We start from the raw sequence: 12,180 nt of genomic DNA on the forward strand, positions 1-12,180 counted from the left end.
ACTCTTCCTTACCAGATCATCAGCAGTGATAGGCGTCCCTGTTTTGCTGCTAGCCACAACCATATTGCCCAATCTATCTCTCATATCAGACAAACCCTGAGTCAGGGCTAACACAGCCATGATTTCACTCGCTACTGTGATGTCAAACTGAGTCTGAAAAAAAAAAAAAAAAATTCCACGAGTTACAAAAATATTTGCTAAAAAAAGAAAAAAATTCCATAAGTTAGAAAAATATTTCAAAAAAAAAAAAACATTTTAAAAATCTGATAAATTTTCATAAAGAAATTTTATTAAGAAAAAAATTGTTAATTTATTTGAATTATTTTGACATTCACTTTCATTCAAAAACATTATTTTTTTTATACTATTATTTATGTGAACACAATGTAGTTAAAACCAATTATGACGCAAATGACCAGTTTGCAAAAGTTTTACATAAAAAATTGGGTACTTGTGCAGAATTTGAACCCGATGTAACTAACAGTCCACTTAGAACATGACGTCATGTGCTCAGGTTTGACTGTAATCTGATATAAGACGCCAATCAATGTGCAGCAAAGGAGCAGATGATCTTTAGGGAAATATTGGAAGAAAAATAAATCAATAAATTAATAAAACAACACACCCCCCCCCAAATGACTGTTCCTAACAACTTTATACAAGATGAATATCTTCACCTTGGATCAACAATTGCAAACGCTGAACGAGACATAGCCATAATGTAGAATAATTGAAGGCGAATGTTACTGATGTTTGTCCATCTGCATTACACATTTCTTAAGTAAATGATTAAGATACATTAGTCTGTCTCTCCATAAGTAAATTCTCTCCAAATAAAACCTTGAAGAAAACTCAGCAAATGTCTCCCTTGTGTCTTTCATGCATTCAAAGTTTTATTCATCTAAGTTAAACAGATGAGCCAATCAACAACCACGAGACAAAACGGCGATCATGGAACAACGACGAGGCAAAGAAGTGATGAATATAAACACCTCTCGCATATCTGTATAAAAACTTTTAATTGGTTTCTTGGTTACTCATTGATGAAAACATGCTATCATCTGCTCTTTCAGAATCTGGCTGATGCATAAATTCATGCATCCTGCTCTCCTCTCCCAACTTTTTTTGCCTCTGTCTTTATGTAGTGGAGTGCGTGTATATAAACAGCATCTATTTAACAGGTGTCTCTTTAACATTGTGATACAGTGTCTCGTCTAGTGGTTAAAATGTTCTTTTATTGTTGCATGTATGTTAAATGTTCATTGTGTGTGCAGACGCTCCTTCACAAATAAATGTAGTTAACAAATGTGGCACAAACTTTTACTGACAATTTTCTTACAATCAAACGATAACAATATGTCTGTTTGTTTCAGACCAAAAGAACCACATACTTTCTTTTATTGTCCAAATCCTAAAAGAATGCCATAATGAAGAGTTATATTTTACATGGGTTTTATTCGTCTTATGGATTCCCTTGACAGAATTTGGCATGCTGAGTCTCTTTCTACATTTTCACTGGTTCCCCTTTCTGCTTCCAACAGAGTCATCCACACGTCTGTTTGCTAACATGTTTCTCGACAACCTATTAATTTGATCTCTGCTAACTATTATGTCAGCAAAGCAAACCAAATCATATTAGCTAAAATCTTGTTTACTTAATCAAATTCCAATCTACTTTAAAATTCCTAAATCGACTTTGTTTATTTTATTTTTGAGTTAAATTCCTGAATATACATTTCAAGCTATAAATACACATTTTTCAAAATCTGATTGTTTTATTTTTCTAATAATAATAATCGACTAGGTTCTCGGTGTTGTCCCGGCATGCTAATCTATAAATATAAAAGCGAAAATGTTTGTGTGTGTGTGTGTGCGCGTTTTCGTGTATGTTCAAGAAAGGCTTCTTTCTGAGAACCGATCGGTCGCCTTACAACTTCTTAAATCTTTTTATATCGCACCTAAATGATAATATCTACGTGTTAACAACCGGGGTCGCCTGTCTATTTAGTTTGCCCGACTTTCAAAAGATAAATATTCAACAATTTTCGATCGCCGCATATGCATTAAGCTTTTTCGTATAAAAAAAAGAAGCGAACAGACTCGCGGTAAATAAAACACTGTCCCGCACTCAAAGTTGACGTCATTAACACGTTAAAAATGGGCACCTGCCGTTAAATGTCGCACTTTTTTTTCACACTTTATTATTTTCCAACTGCGCATCAAAGCTTCGTTCTTTTTTTTTTTAAAACAAACACCCGGGACACCCGGCCAATGATTTTTCTTTTCATTTACCCAAAAACACACACACCTACAAACACCCAGGCAATGTCGGGTACCCCCCGCTAGTATAATACTAAATCTTGTTCTTCCATTTTTATATCAATTTCACTCTATCATCAATTATGTTATTTACATTCTAATTTCAATAAAACACTTTTTTCAAGGTCATTTTGTTTATCAAATTTCTAATAACTTATTTATCATAAATTGAAAACCTAATTGTTCATTGTCTGTTGACTGATATTATAAAAAAGATCTCAACACAAAATTGCATTTGAATCTATCATTTCAATCGTAGATTTACACGTTTTCTTTGCATTAATTTCAAACTAATTTTTTTTTTTTCAAATTTCAAATTTCCAACACAATATTGTATTTTAAAAATTCTTCAACTTTTTATTTTTTTACAATTTTCACTTGTTCCTCAGTAATTTATTTGAAATTATCCGCTTATACATCTCATTGTGCTACAGGTTTTCATGATCGGAAATACCACCTTTCTTTTTTCTGTCTTATGAATTTGTTGGATATTTTTTCTGTCTTGCATCATTTGGATTCCCGCATGTGGATCGTAGCATGGTTACTATATTATTATCTTTTTCATAGATGGGATCTCCATTGGGATGAATTGAGGTTGAAATGTCATGAAAGGTTAGTTTTAAAAGTAATAGGACTGTGTGCTGTGTGAGCTATGGGTGAAAGATGTATAATCAGATCTAGCATTCACCCATGACTATGGTTCATACATATTTAAGGAAAGCAAAACTGATAGTTATCAGTTGAAGCTGCGAGGTTGAAATACAAACTCATAGCAAACTCTTAGCCGTTTAACTTACTAAGTTACCAGTTCTTGCTACTCAACATGGATGTTTATTGTGTGCCTTCCACTTCTTGGCTGCAACAAAAAGGAGCATGCTCCTTGAGTGTATTCCTTTCTGTAAAGTCCTAACAATCTAAATCTAAGTAGCCTAAAAACAAAAAATCATCAAAAACACAACAGAAAGAACATTACATTTGTAAAAAGGAAAGATTTTGGTGACATATAAATGTGATCCAAATAGCTAAAAATATAAACGAGATATCATCAGTTGAAATTGAACCGAGTTTCGTTATATTACTCTTTTTTTTACACTCAAAACTAGGCTGGTTTGTGATTGGCTATTTAAATCTTCATGTCTAATAACATGCAAAATGAAAAACAAATTAAAAATTACCGAACGTGTGTATCCTTTTTCAGTTGATGATTCACCGATGGTGATTTTTCTCAAGAAACGGTCATTTGTGTCAACCACTGAAAACAGAAAAAAAAAATATGTATTATTTGGTTTATTTGAATTGCTATTATTATCTTAGCAGGTCTTCTCATGTTTCAGTCGATGTAGCTTCCAATCTTCTTCAGATATGTCTTGTTGAACTTGCAAATTGCTAAAGAATTTCAAACGGAACCCTTCATTTAATCCAAGGTGGTAGTTTGCTCTTATTCTATCAGTCATGACTGAGTAGAAATCTTAAACAATCCAAATTGTATTTTTAATATTACCCATACTGAAGATTGAACATTTCAACATTCAGAAAGCTTTCACTTAGAACTCCTCATTATTTAACGCATCTCTGTTACTTCACAGAGTACCGAGTTCAACATATCTTTAACAAGTTTGACAGAAAACACCTGAATAAGGTTATGGGTTACATCGGTCAAAACATTATGAGAAAAACAATCAATAAGTCAAAAATACAAATTATCAATCATGAAGATTCAAGAACATAAAAAATACACCCATAAATAATTTTTTTATATGTAATAGAAAAAAAATGGTGTTTATCCAAAATTTCCCCAAAAATAAAGAAAAATCTGTATAATGTATGTACCTGTGACTAAATCAAAAATTACATAATTGATCAAGGTATTTTACTTTTATCTAGAAAATAAATTTGAATTATTTGGAATTATCTCCCTTGTTTCTCCAACCTGTTCTTAAGGACAGGTTGGAGAAACAAGGATGGTGTTGGGAAATCATTGCTCAGAGTTTAGCCATAAAATTTGATTTTCTTATTAAAAAAAAAAATTCCTTGATCAATTGATATGATTTTTGGTGTATATTTTTTCTATCATATGTATATACATTACATTGCTTTTTTTTTTGTTTGTTTGTTTGTTTTTTCATAGGAGAAGGGTTTCTGGACAAGTATCAAATAAAAGATAAGATGAAATTAAAATTTTCTCACCTCTTTGCCAAGTGATGGTTTCTGGATCAATGTCTAATCGAACAAACTTGGTAACTTCAGCAGGAGTCAAAATAGAGGGGTTGGTCTTTGTAATTCCAAGTTTCTAGAAAATGGAAGGAAAAAATACAAGTAGGTGATTAGCAATGATATTCGTTTTATTTTTTTATTAATTTAACCTTATTTCTTTTCCTTGTTCATGGTGGGGGTCAGATGTTTTCTGATGTTATGCAACCCTTTTCTCCTGTTCTCACGGTTCAGCAGGTTAATTGTCTCCAAATTCCATTCTGTGCAGTTTTGTTCAATCACTTGCCTCCAAGTTTTTCATAGCCAGATATATGACATAATCACATTAACACATCTGTTCTCATTAAATTGTCAAAGTTAAGCAACGCTGATCCCAGTCAGTATCAAGTGGGTGATCATATGGCAATACCAGGTGCTGTACGTAGGAGGGCCTTGACACCTCCTTGCAAGAACTGCTAAAACCTAACATCATCTCCCCTGATAGGAATATGCATAAGACTGGGGAACGCTTGTGAATTTGATATTCCCATGAAACTTTCATGTTTGAAGGAAATTAGTTCAACCTGCCTGGGGTGAATGCTGCTTTTTTTTTTTAAGTTTTACTTGGCCAGCCAATCTCCCTGTGATCTTTTTTAATGGAAATCGATCCAGACAAGGTGTGTAGCCACTTAATGTAAGGAGTTAACAAAAATTCAAAATTATTATTACAAAGACAGGAGATGTTTATTGACCTTAGTCTTGAAAAGACCCATGTTAAAAGGGGGGGGGTAGTTAGCAGGAAGAGAGTTCCACAAATCTGCAGTTCAAACAACTGGAATAGGAAGCTGTATGAAAATGAGGTATAAAAACAGCAAATTGATGGAGACCACTGGACCAACGAGTTAAATGACCCGAAACAAAAGAAGCAGAGAATAGATCAGACAATTCGGATGAACACATGTCATAATAGTATTTATAGAAAAGACCAAGACTAGCAACATCGCGTCTGTGAGAGAGACATTGCAAAGAAGATTTAAGACATCCATGCTTCTAGAACAGTTTGTCCAAAAGGACGAACATTTGACACAACCATACCAATATAATTGATTCATCCTGAGGATGCTGGGCAAGTATAGCACTTTCAGTATCATTATTATATTCAGTTTAACATACATTTTTATGTGTTGAATGGTTTTTAGAAACTCATGTTCAACCTGAACTCTTGTCAAGTTTCTTTAGAAGTCATTTTCTTAATGCTGACTTAAAATATAAAACTTTTTTTTTTTTTTTTTCAAAGGTCAAATGTTTTCTAAACAATTGTAGGATTATTTGTTTTATCTGAAATCTGAAAATAAAATTTGATTCATATTGTTTTGTTTATTGAAAACATAAATAAATAAATCTTTTAACAATGAATTTGGTTTAAACAAATGATTTCTTATTTTTACAATTCGATGGTGCTTTTCAACGTAAAAATATTGAATTTCTTACTAATACACATGTGACCTGTATGCTCACTACATAAAATTTAGACATTATTAACCATCTCCATTTAGTATCAGGTGAGATTGGCTATCACCAGCATCCATTGTTATAGCTTGACAATGAAGAGAAATAAAAAAGAAAAAAAAACAATGCCTGAGGAAGGCCAGAGTCAGCAGAAATATGATTTATATTGTTTTTGTTTATTAAAAAAAAAATTATTGCTTGTATTTACAAACAATGTTTATCTTTCAATTTTTATCCCAACTATGAAATTATCAAAAAAATCATAGTTGCATTCCAAACGCAACAGACTTCTTGTACAAAAATACAAAATGGAATGATAAAATTGCCACTCTAGAAAAGACGGCATGATTCCATTTCTGTTTGATGAACAACTAGTTCGCCAGTTGTGTACAAATCCCAAGAGCAATAGGAGCCTTCTATCAATGTTCAATGAGTGAGATCAGAGATGCGCCACTGTACAACTCATGCTCTCTACAAATCCAAGTTATGACAATAGGACTATTGCCAGCATCCTCAAAATGCAAATCCGGATGGTCCAACACTTGAGGGCACAGTTCAATAAAGTTTCTGGCCCCAATTATGGTCTTTGGTGCCACCTCACATTTTCAAAGTCGGCTTCAAAGTCAACACTAAAGTGTACCTTGATGTGCTGAAGAGTGTGGTGATCCCCTGGTGCATTCAAGTGACCGCTGGCAGATGCTGGGTGTGGCCGCAGGAGTTGGTGCTGGCCCATAAGCCCAAAGATCTGGCTTCAGAAGAAGTGCTATGACTTTGTATCTTTCTGTCCCCCACTGTCCCCCCTCCTCTGCCGACCTGAACCCGCTAGCATACTTTATTTGGTTATATGCCAAGAACATCACCAAGATGACCTCCCACAACACCAAAGCCAGTCTAATTGCCGCCATCCGCCAAGTATTCACTTGGCACTTGTGGAAAAAGCATGTTTCCCGTTCCAAACCGATAACGAGGCAATGATTGAGGCTGAAGGTGGCTACATTGAATAGATGTCAATAAAAGTTTGGAAATAAAGTTGTAGTGTCATTTTCTTTAGGGTGGCAATTATATCGTTCCATCCTGTAGTTGCAATGTATGCGAATAACACGCTTGCTGCAAGTGAGAAATATTTATATAAAAGAAATTAGAAATGTGTCGGATCTGTTGGTTTTGGACCACTCAGAATTTTATTTATCCTCAAGAAAAATTAGTATCTCTTTAAACAAAGTTCATGCTGAGAGATGAAGCCCTGGAAAAAATAATGTTTCTGTAGAATCTATCTTTCAAATTTAATGGATATTCAGATACAAACCTTCTAAGTATTAATTTTGATACGGTATATAGATAAGGCTGGCTATTATTATTTTCAAGTGGGTAGCTGGGTAATTTTTCTGGTGTGGTCTTAGGAATGTCTATATATATATATATAAACTACTTCATTTACTCACATAAAATTATTATACGAAAGTATAAATTTATGCATAAACTTTAAGTATTTACTTCAAAAGTGCTCAATACGTAGGTAGAGCTAGTTAGTAAGTTATAAAATATATATGGCGATTAAGCTACACTGAATATTCCGCGTTTTATCCACTCTAGGACTCTTCAGGCTTATGCGCATAAGCCTGAAGAACCCTAGAGTGGATTAAACGCAGAATATTTAGTGTAGCTTAATCGTCATATATATTTTATAACTTACTATATATATATATATATATATATATATATATATATATATATATATATATAAAGATGAATGTCTGTGTGTGTGGTCACAAATAGGCTCCTATATGGTTGACTATTTTAAAAAACTGATTACATATAATGATAGAAGATGTATCAAGACACAGGAATGGGTATGTTTGATCTGGCAGAACGGTGGGTCATTAAAATTGTGAGGTCTGTGTTCGCACCTGGTCCACAAAGTATGGAAATAAAAAATTTTAAAATAACGTTTACAAGTGTTTTTGATATAGATGTACATAAGAATACTTTGATAAGTATGTTTTAACTTAAATAGGGATGGTATAATAAAATTGTGGGGTCTGCGTTCACACCTGGCCTCCATAGAATGGAAATAGGCACAAACTTTAATAAAGACTTTTCATATCTATCTGCATAAGTATACTTTGATAATTATGTTTCAGTTTGAAGAAATATGGTATAATAAAATTATGGGGTGTTCGTTCGCACTTGACCTCCATAGAATGGAAATATGTCACAAAGTTTAACAAGGTTTTTTAATATAGATCCACAGAATATTGTGATAAGTGTTTCAGTGTGAAGAGGCATGGTATAATAAATTATGGGGTTTATCTATTTTATATTTACTTTCATCATATTTTCTGTAGGCTGTTTTTGGACCCAGTCAACGCGGGGTACTTTTGCTAGTATATATATATTTCAGCAGATACCCATGACTGCTTTCCCCCCCACATTAATAACGAACTTCGTGGTAGGTTTAAAAGCAACGCCATTTCTGCAAGTCATCTTTTTGATTGACTACATTTAATTTAAACGCTTAACACTTCCGATCATGTCATGGAGCAACATTAAGACGTCAGGTTTTCTTTCACTTTTTTTTTCCCGCCTTCGTGTCCCAGATTCGAGCCTGCCTGCCTACTACCACTTTTTATTTTTTTTTTTACACCTACAAAACACCCGGGCAACGTCGGGCACTCAGGCTAGTATAATATAGATTCCAAGATATTTGGTCATCTTACCTTCAATCGTGCAAGTTGGATTTTTGAGAAATTTCGTTTTCCTTTCTTCATCGGCACAATTCGGTCATAAAGTGCTTTGTCGGTCTGTGTATTTTCGTGAAACATGCGAGCATCGATTTGGGCAGCCAGTAAATTATTGGCAGCAGTTATAGCATGGATATCTCCAGTTAGATGTAAATTGAACTCTTCCATTGGAATCACTTGAGAATAACCTCCTCCAGCAGCACCACCTAATTGAATAAACAAATTGAGTTAATAAAAAAAAGAAATCAAACTCATTAAGTTGAACTAAACTTTTTTGCAAGTGAATGAAAAAGTAAACTTTTATCCCATGTTAAAAAGGTGTATCATTCCGACTTTCTAAATATTTAGATTATTCTTTTCATCTTTTTCAATGTTTCAACTGCTGTAAACACCAAGTTTCTTGTAGAACTCAGGAATCTTTATATCGAACTTGGGAATCCGTATAGAATTTCGAATTGGACACTTTATTTAATCCATAGAAGCAGATTATTTTCATTCTGTCAGTAATGAACATCTAAAAGATATTTCTAGCCAGAGTTAATTGATAATCAGGAATTCCTCCCAGGAAAATATATAACACTAAAATTTTTTGCTAACAGTCACAAAGTTCATTGGATTTTACTTTAGAAGGGTCTTTTAAAAATGCAAACTCGTATTAAATGACATTAAATACATGTTCGTTTTAAATATTTTTTTGTCATTTATCATCATTTGCATGCTGAGACTACACCTAAATTAGTGGGTTGACAACACACTGTACAATCGCATCCGCAGATCCAACAACCTTCAATTTATATGTATTGCTAATAGACTCTTGGCTAAGTGGTTAGTGACACAAACTGAAAACCTGGGTTCAAATCCAGTTCGTTCCACAGAAACATTTTTATCAAAACTAACACCTGACCTTAACCTCCTAGAGAGGAGATAAATAAACTAATCAGTTCTAACTGACAGTCTTCTAGAGGTTGAAGGTTCAATTCTTAGTATAGATGATACTAAGAACATAATTAAGAATTATTTAAGACTTCTAAGCGATCATGGCTGATGGAATGAAAACTATTCACTGCCATGGAATAAATAAATTTGAAGTTCTGTATAGATTCCCAAATTCGACAAAGATTACCGTGTTATAGTCAGAAAGCGGAAGCGATAACAAGGCAAATCGGTTCCTTCACTTTTATTGTTCTTCACTATTTCTATTGCAAAACATTTTATTGAAGTAAAACATAAGAAAAGAACATTATCGAAAAGTATACAATAAAAATTAATAAAATTATACAGATAAAATAACACAATTAGTTATTTACACTTTTAATTACAAAATTAAAAAAAAAGTTTTTATTTTATTTGTAATTTTATAAGAAATATATGTTTATGAAATTATAAAAATAAAAGTTTATTTTTTAATTTTAGAAATAAAAATTTTTATTTCAATTTATATGTGTTTATAAAAGTATAAAAATAAAATTATTGAAATCCAAATAATAAAACTTCAAACATCATAAAAAAAACGTATCTAATACATAATATTCCCAAAATAGTTTTAAAAGATTTTAAAATGTTTACAGTAATTCCTAAAAAAAAAAAAATTAATTTCAATAATTCTTAATTAAAATAAGGCCGCAAAAACTTTTCAATGATTATTAAATAAAAAAGAAAGATCAGAAAAACATAATAAAAAAAGAGTACATGCATAGGAGAGATACAGGTGCGAGAGGAAAAAAGCGAAAGGACTGATTTGCCATGTCACCGCTTTTGGTAGCACTACACCGGAAGTTAGGAAGTATGTTAGCTGACTATAACCGATTTCCGAGTATGACATATAGACCCCAAAGTGCAACAAGGCACACCTAAAAAAGGTTGACAGTTACATTGGCTGAAACATGAGAATAACATTCAAGATGAGAACAGTAGTCCAGATTATCTATCCTCATCTCAAAAATTTCAAAACATAACTCCAAAAAAAGGTGTAATGAAATTATCAAAGCTCATCTTCAGTGAGAAATAATTGGATGGTTAATTACCTTTGATTCCAAAAGTTGGACCCTGGGATGGTTGCCTGACACAGGCAAAGACATTCTTTTTCAAGCAGGAGCCAAACGCTTGCGCCAATCCAATTGTTGTTGTACTTTTACCTTCTCCAAGAGGCGTTGGTGTGATCCTGTTGAATATAAACCTCAGAAGAAGAGATCATGAGAAAACAAAAACCTATTTTATTTTGTTTTTATTATCAGAAATGATCGCCCCAAATTTTTAAATCTCTGAAGTATCAACAGACAATCTAAATATCAGAAGAATTTTAAGTGTCAGACCATGTGCTCCTCGGCTCAAGAACAACTGTCAACCCCAATGTTGTTTCCGTGCTCTTTCTCTCTTACATCATACACCTCTGGTAGTATCATGTTCTCTCACATTGGCAACTGCTAAGAGGGCGAACACATTGGCTCACAAGTATAAAAAATAAAACTAACCAAAACACAGAAAACAAACTCTGACACATTCTACAGATATCAGTTAGGCTCTGGGTGTGTGTGTGACACCATCACGGGAAACAACCCTCTAAACACTAATGTCCTGAATCATCTGTCAAGGCTATGTTTATTAGTCAGTTGACCAATTCATTTCTCCATCTACTCCAAGCCACAAATTGCCTTAAACTATCCCCAACTGTAATATACTATCACAAAACTCGTGCCCATAAACTAACTCTAAATATATTGACCTCTATGTTCAGTCTTTTTGCCCCAATTACCACAACACTGATTAACAATCCTATTTCGAATAACCTTTGTGTTCATTAGTGATCCATTTCCTCCTCATTATCTTTCTAACTTCACTTTCTACAACTTTGTTCTGCTGATCAACTATTTTCTTTTTTTCATTTTCTTACATTGTTTTTGACGGTATAGGATCACATAAGGAGTCAGAGTTAAACCGGATATTTTTAAATTCTAGAAGTTGAAATCAGAATACTTTGGGATCCTGGGAGTCAAGATCAGCATTGATATTTACTTCTTTCCCACTGCAGAAAGATGTAGCACAAGTCCAGAAGAATAAACCAGCACCTCAAAGATGGGACACTCCAGTCTCCTAAAAATTACCTGGGCATTCCCTGGTGGATGTGTCTCAGATAATTAGCAATTAAGTAACACCCTTCCTAAAGATGAAAGGTAAGGCTTGGGAAGGTGAACCTCCTAGGACTACCCTGAAACTAATACCACAGTCTGACAGATAAAAGGCCACTGGAAGGGGTCATTCTCTGTTGGATCGATAGTTGGGGGATAGATCTTTGACTGGTATATACCGTGTCAACAAGTAACATCAGGACTAGAGACGAATCTTCTATCTTCCAATTCCTCAACTCACTCTGGCCTCTTAAAAATTGCCTGAGCAGCCTCTTCAGCATTTCGCAGTAAAGGTG

The 12,180-nt window shown here is 33.5% G+C and overlaps 1 protein-coding gene across 1 annotated transcript in view; it reads right to left on the reverse strand.

Moving 5' to 3' along the window:
• LOC145296781 (C-1-tetrahydrofolate synthase, cytoplasmic-like) overlaps positions 1–12,180 on the reverse strand; it is a 193,298-nt gene that overhangs the window by 76,746 nt on the left and 104,372 nt on the right. Inside the window, exons 12-16 of the mRNA XM_080142848.1 lie at positions 10,784–10,920; positions 8,736–8,965; positions 4,507–4,609; positions 3,495–3,571; positions 13–153 (exon numbers count right to left, since the gene is read on the reverse strand). Of these exons, the coding sequence (XP_079998974.1) occupies positions 13–153; positions 3,495–3,571; positions 4,507–4,609; positions 8,736–8,965; positions 10,784–10,920 (688 nt within the window). The remainder of the gene's footprint in view (positions 1–12; positions 154–3,494; positions 3,572–4,506; positions 4,610–8,735; positions 8,966–10,783; positions 10,921–12,180) is intronic.

Source organism: Euprymna scolopes, chromosome 2 (assembly GCF_053919585.1).
Source record: "Euprymna scolopes isolate OS-2025 chromosome 2, ASM5391958v1, whole genome shotgun sequence".
NCBI classification, from domain to species: Eukaryota; Metazoa; Mollusca; class Cephalopoda; order Sepiida; family Sepiolidae; genus Euprymna; species Euprymna scolopes.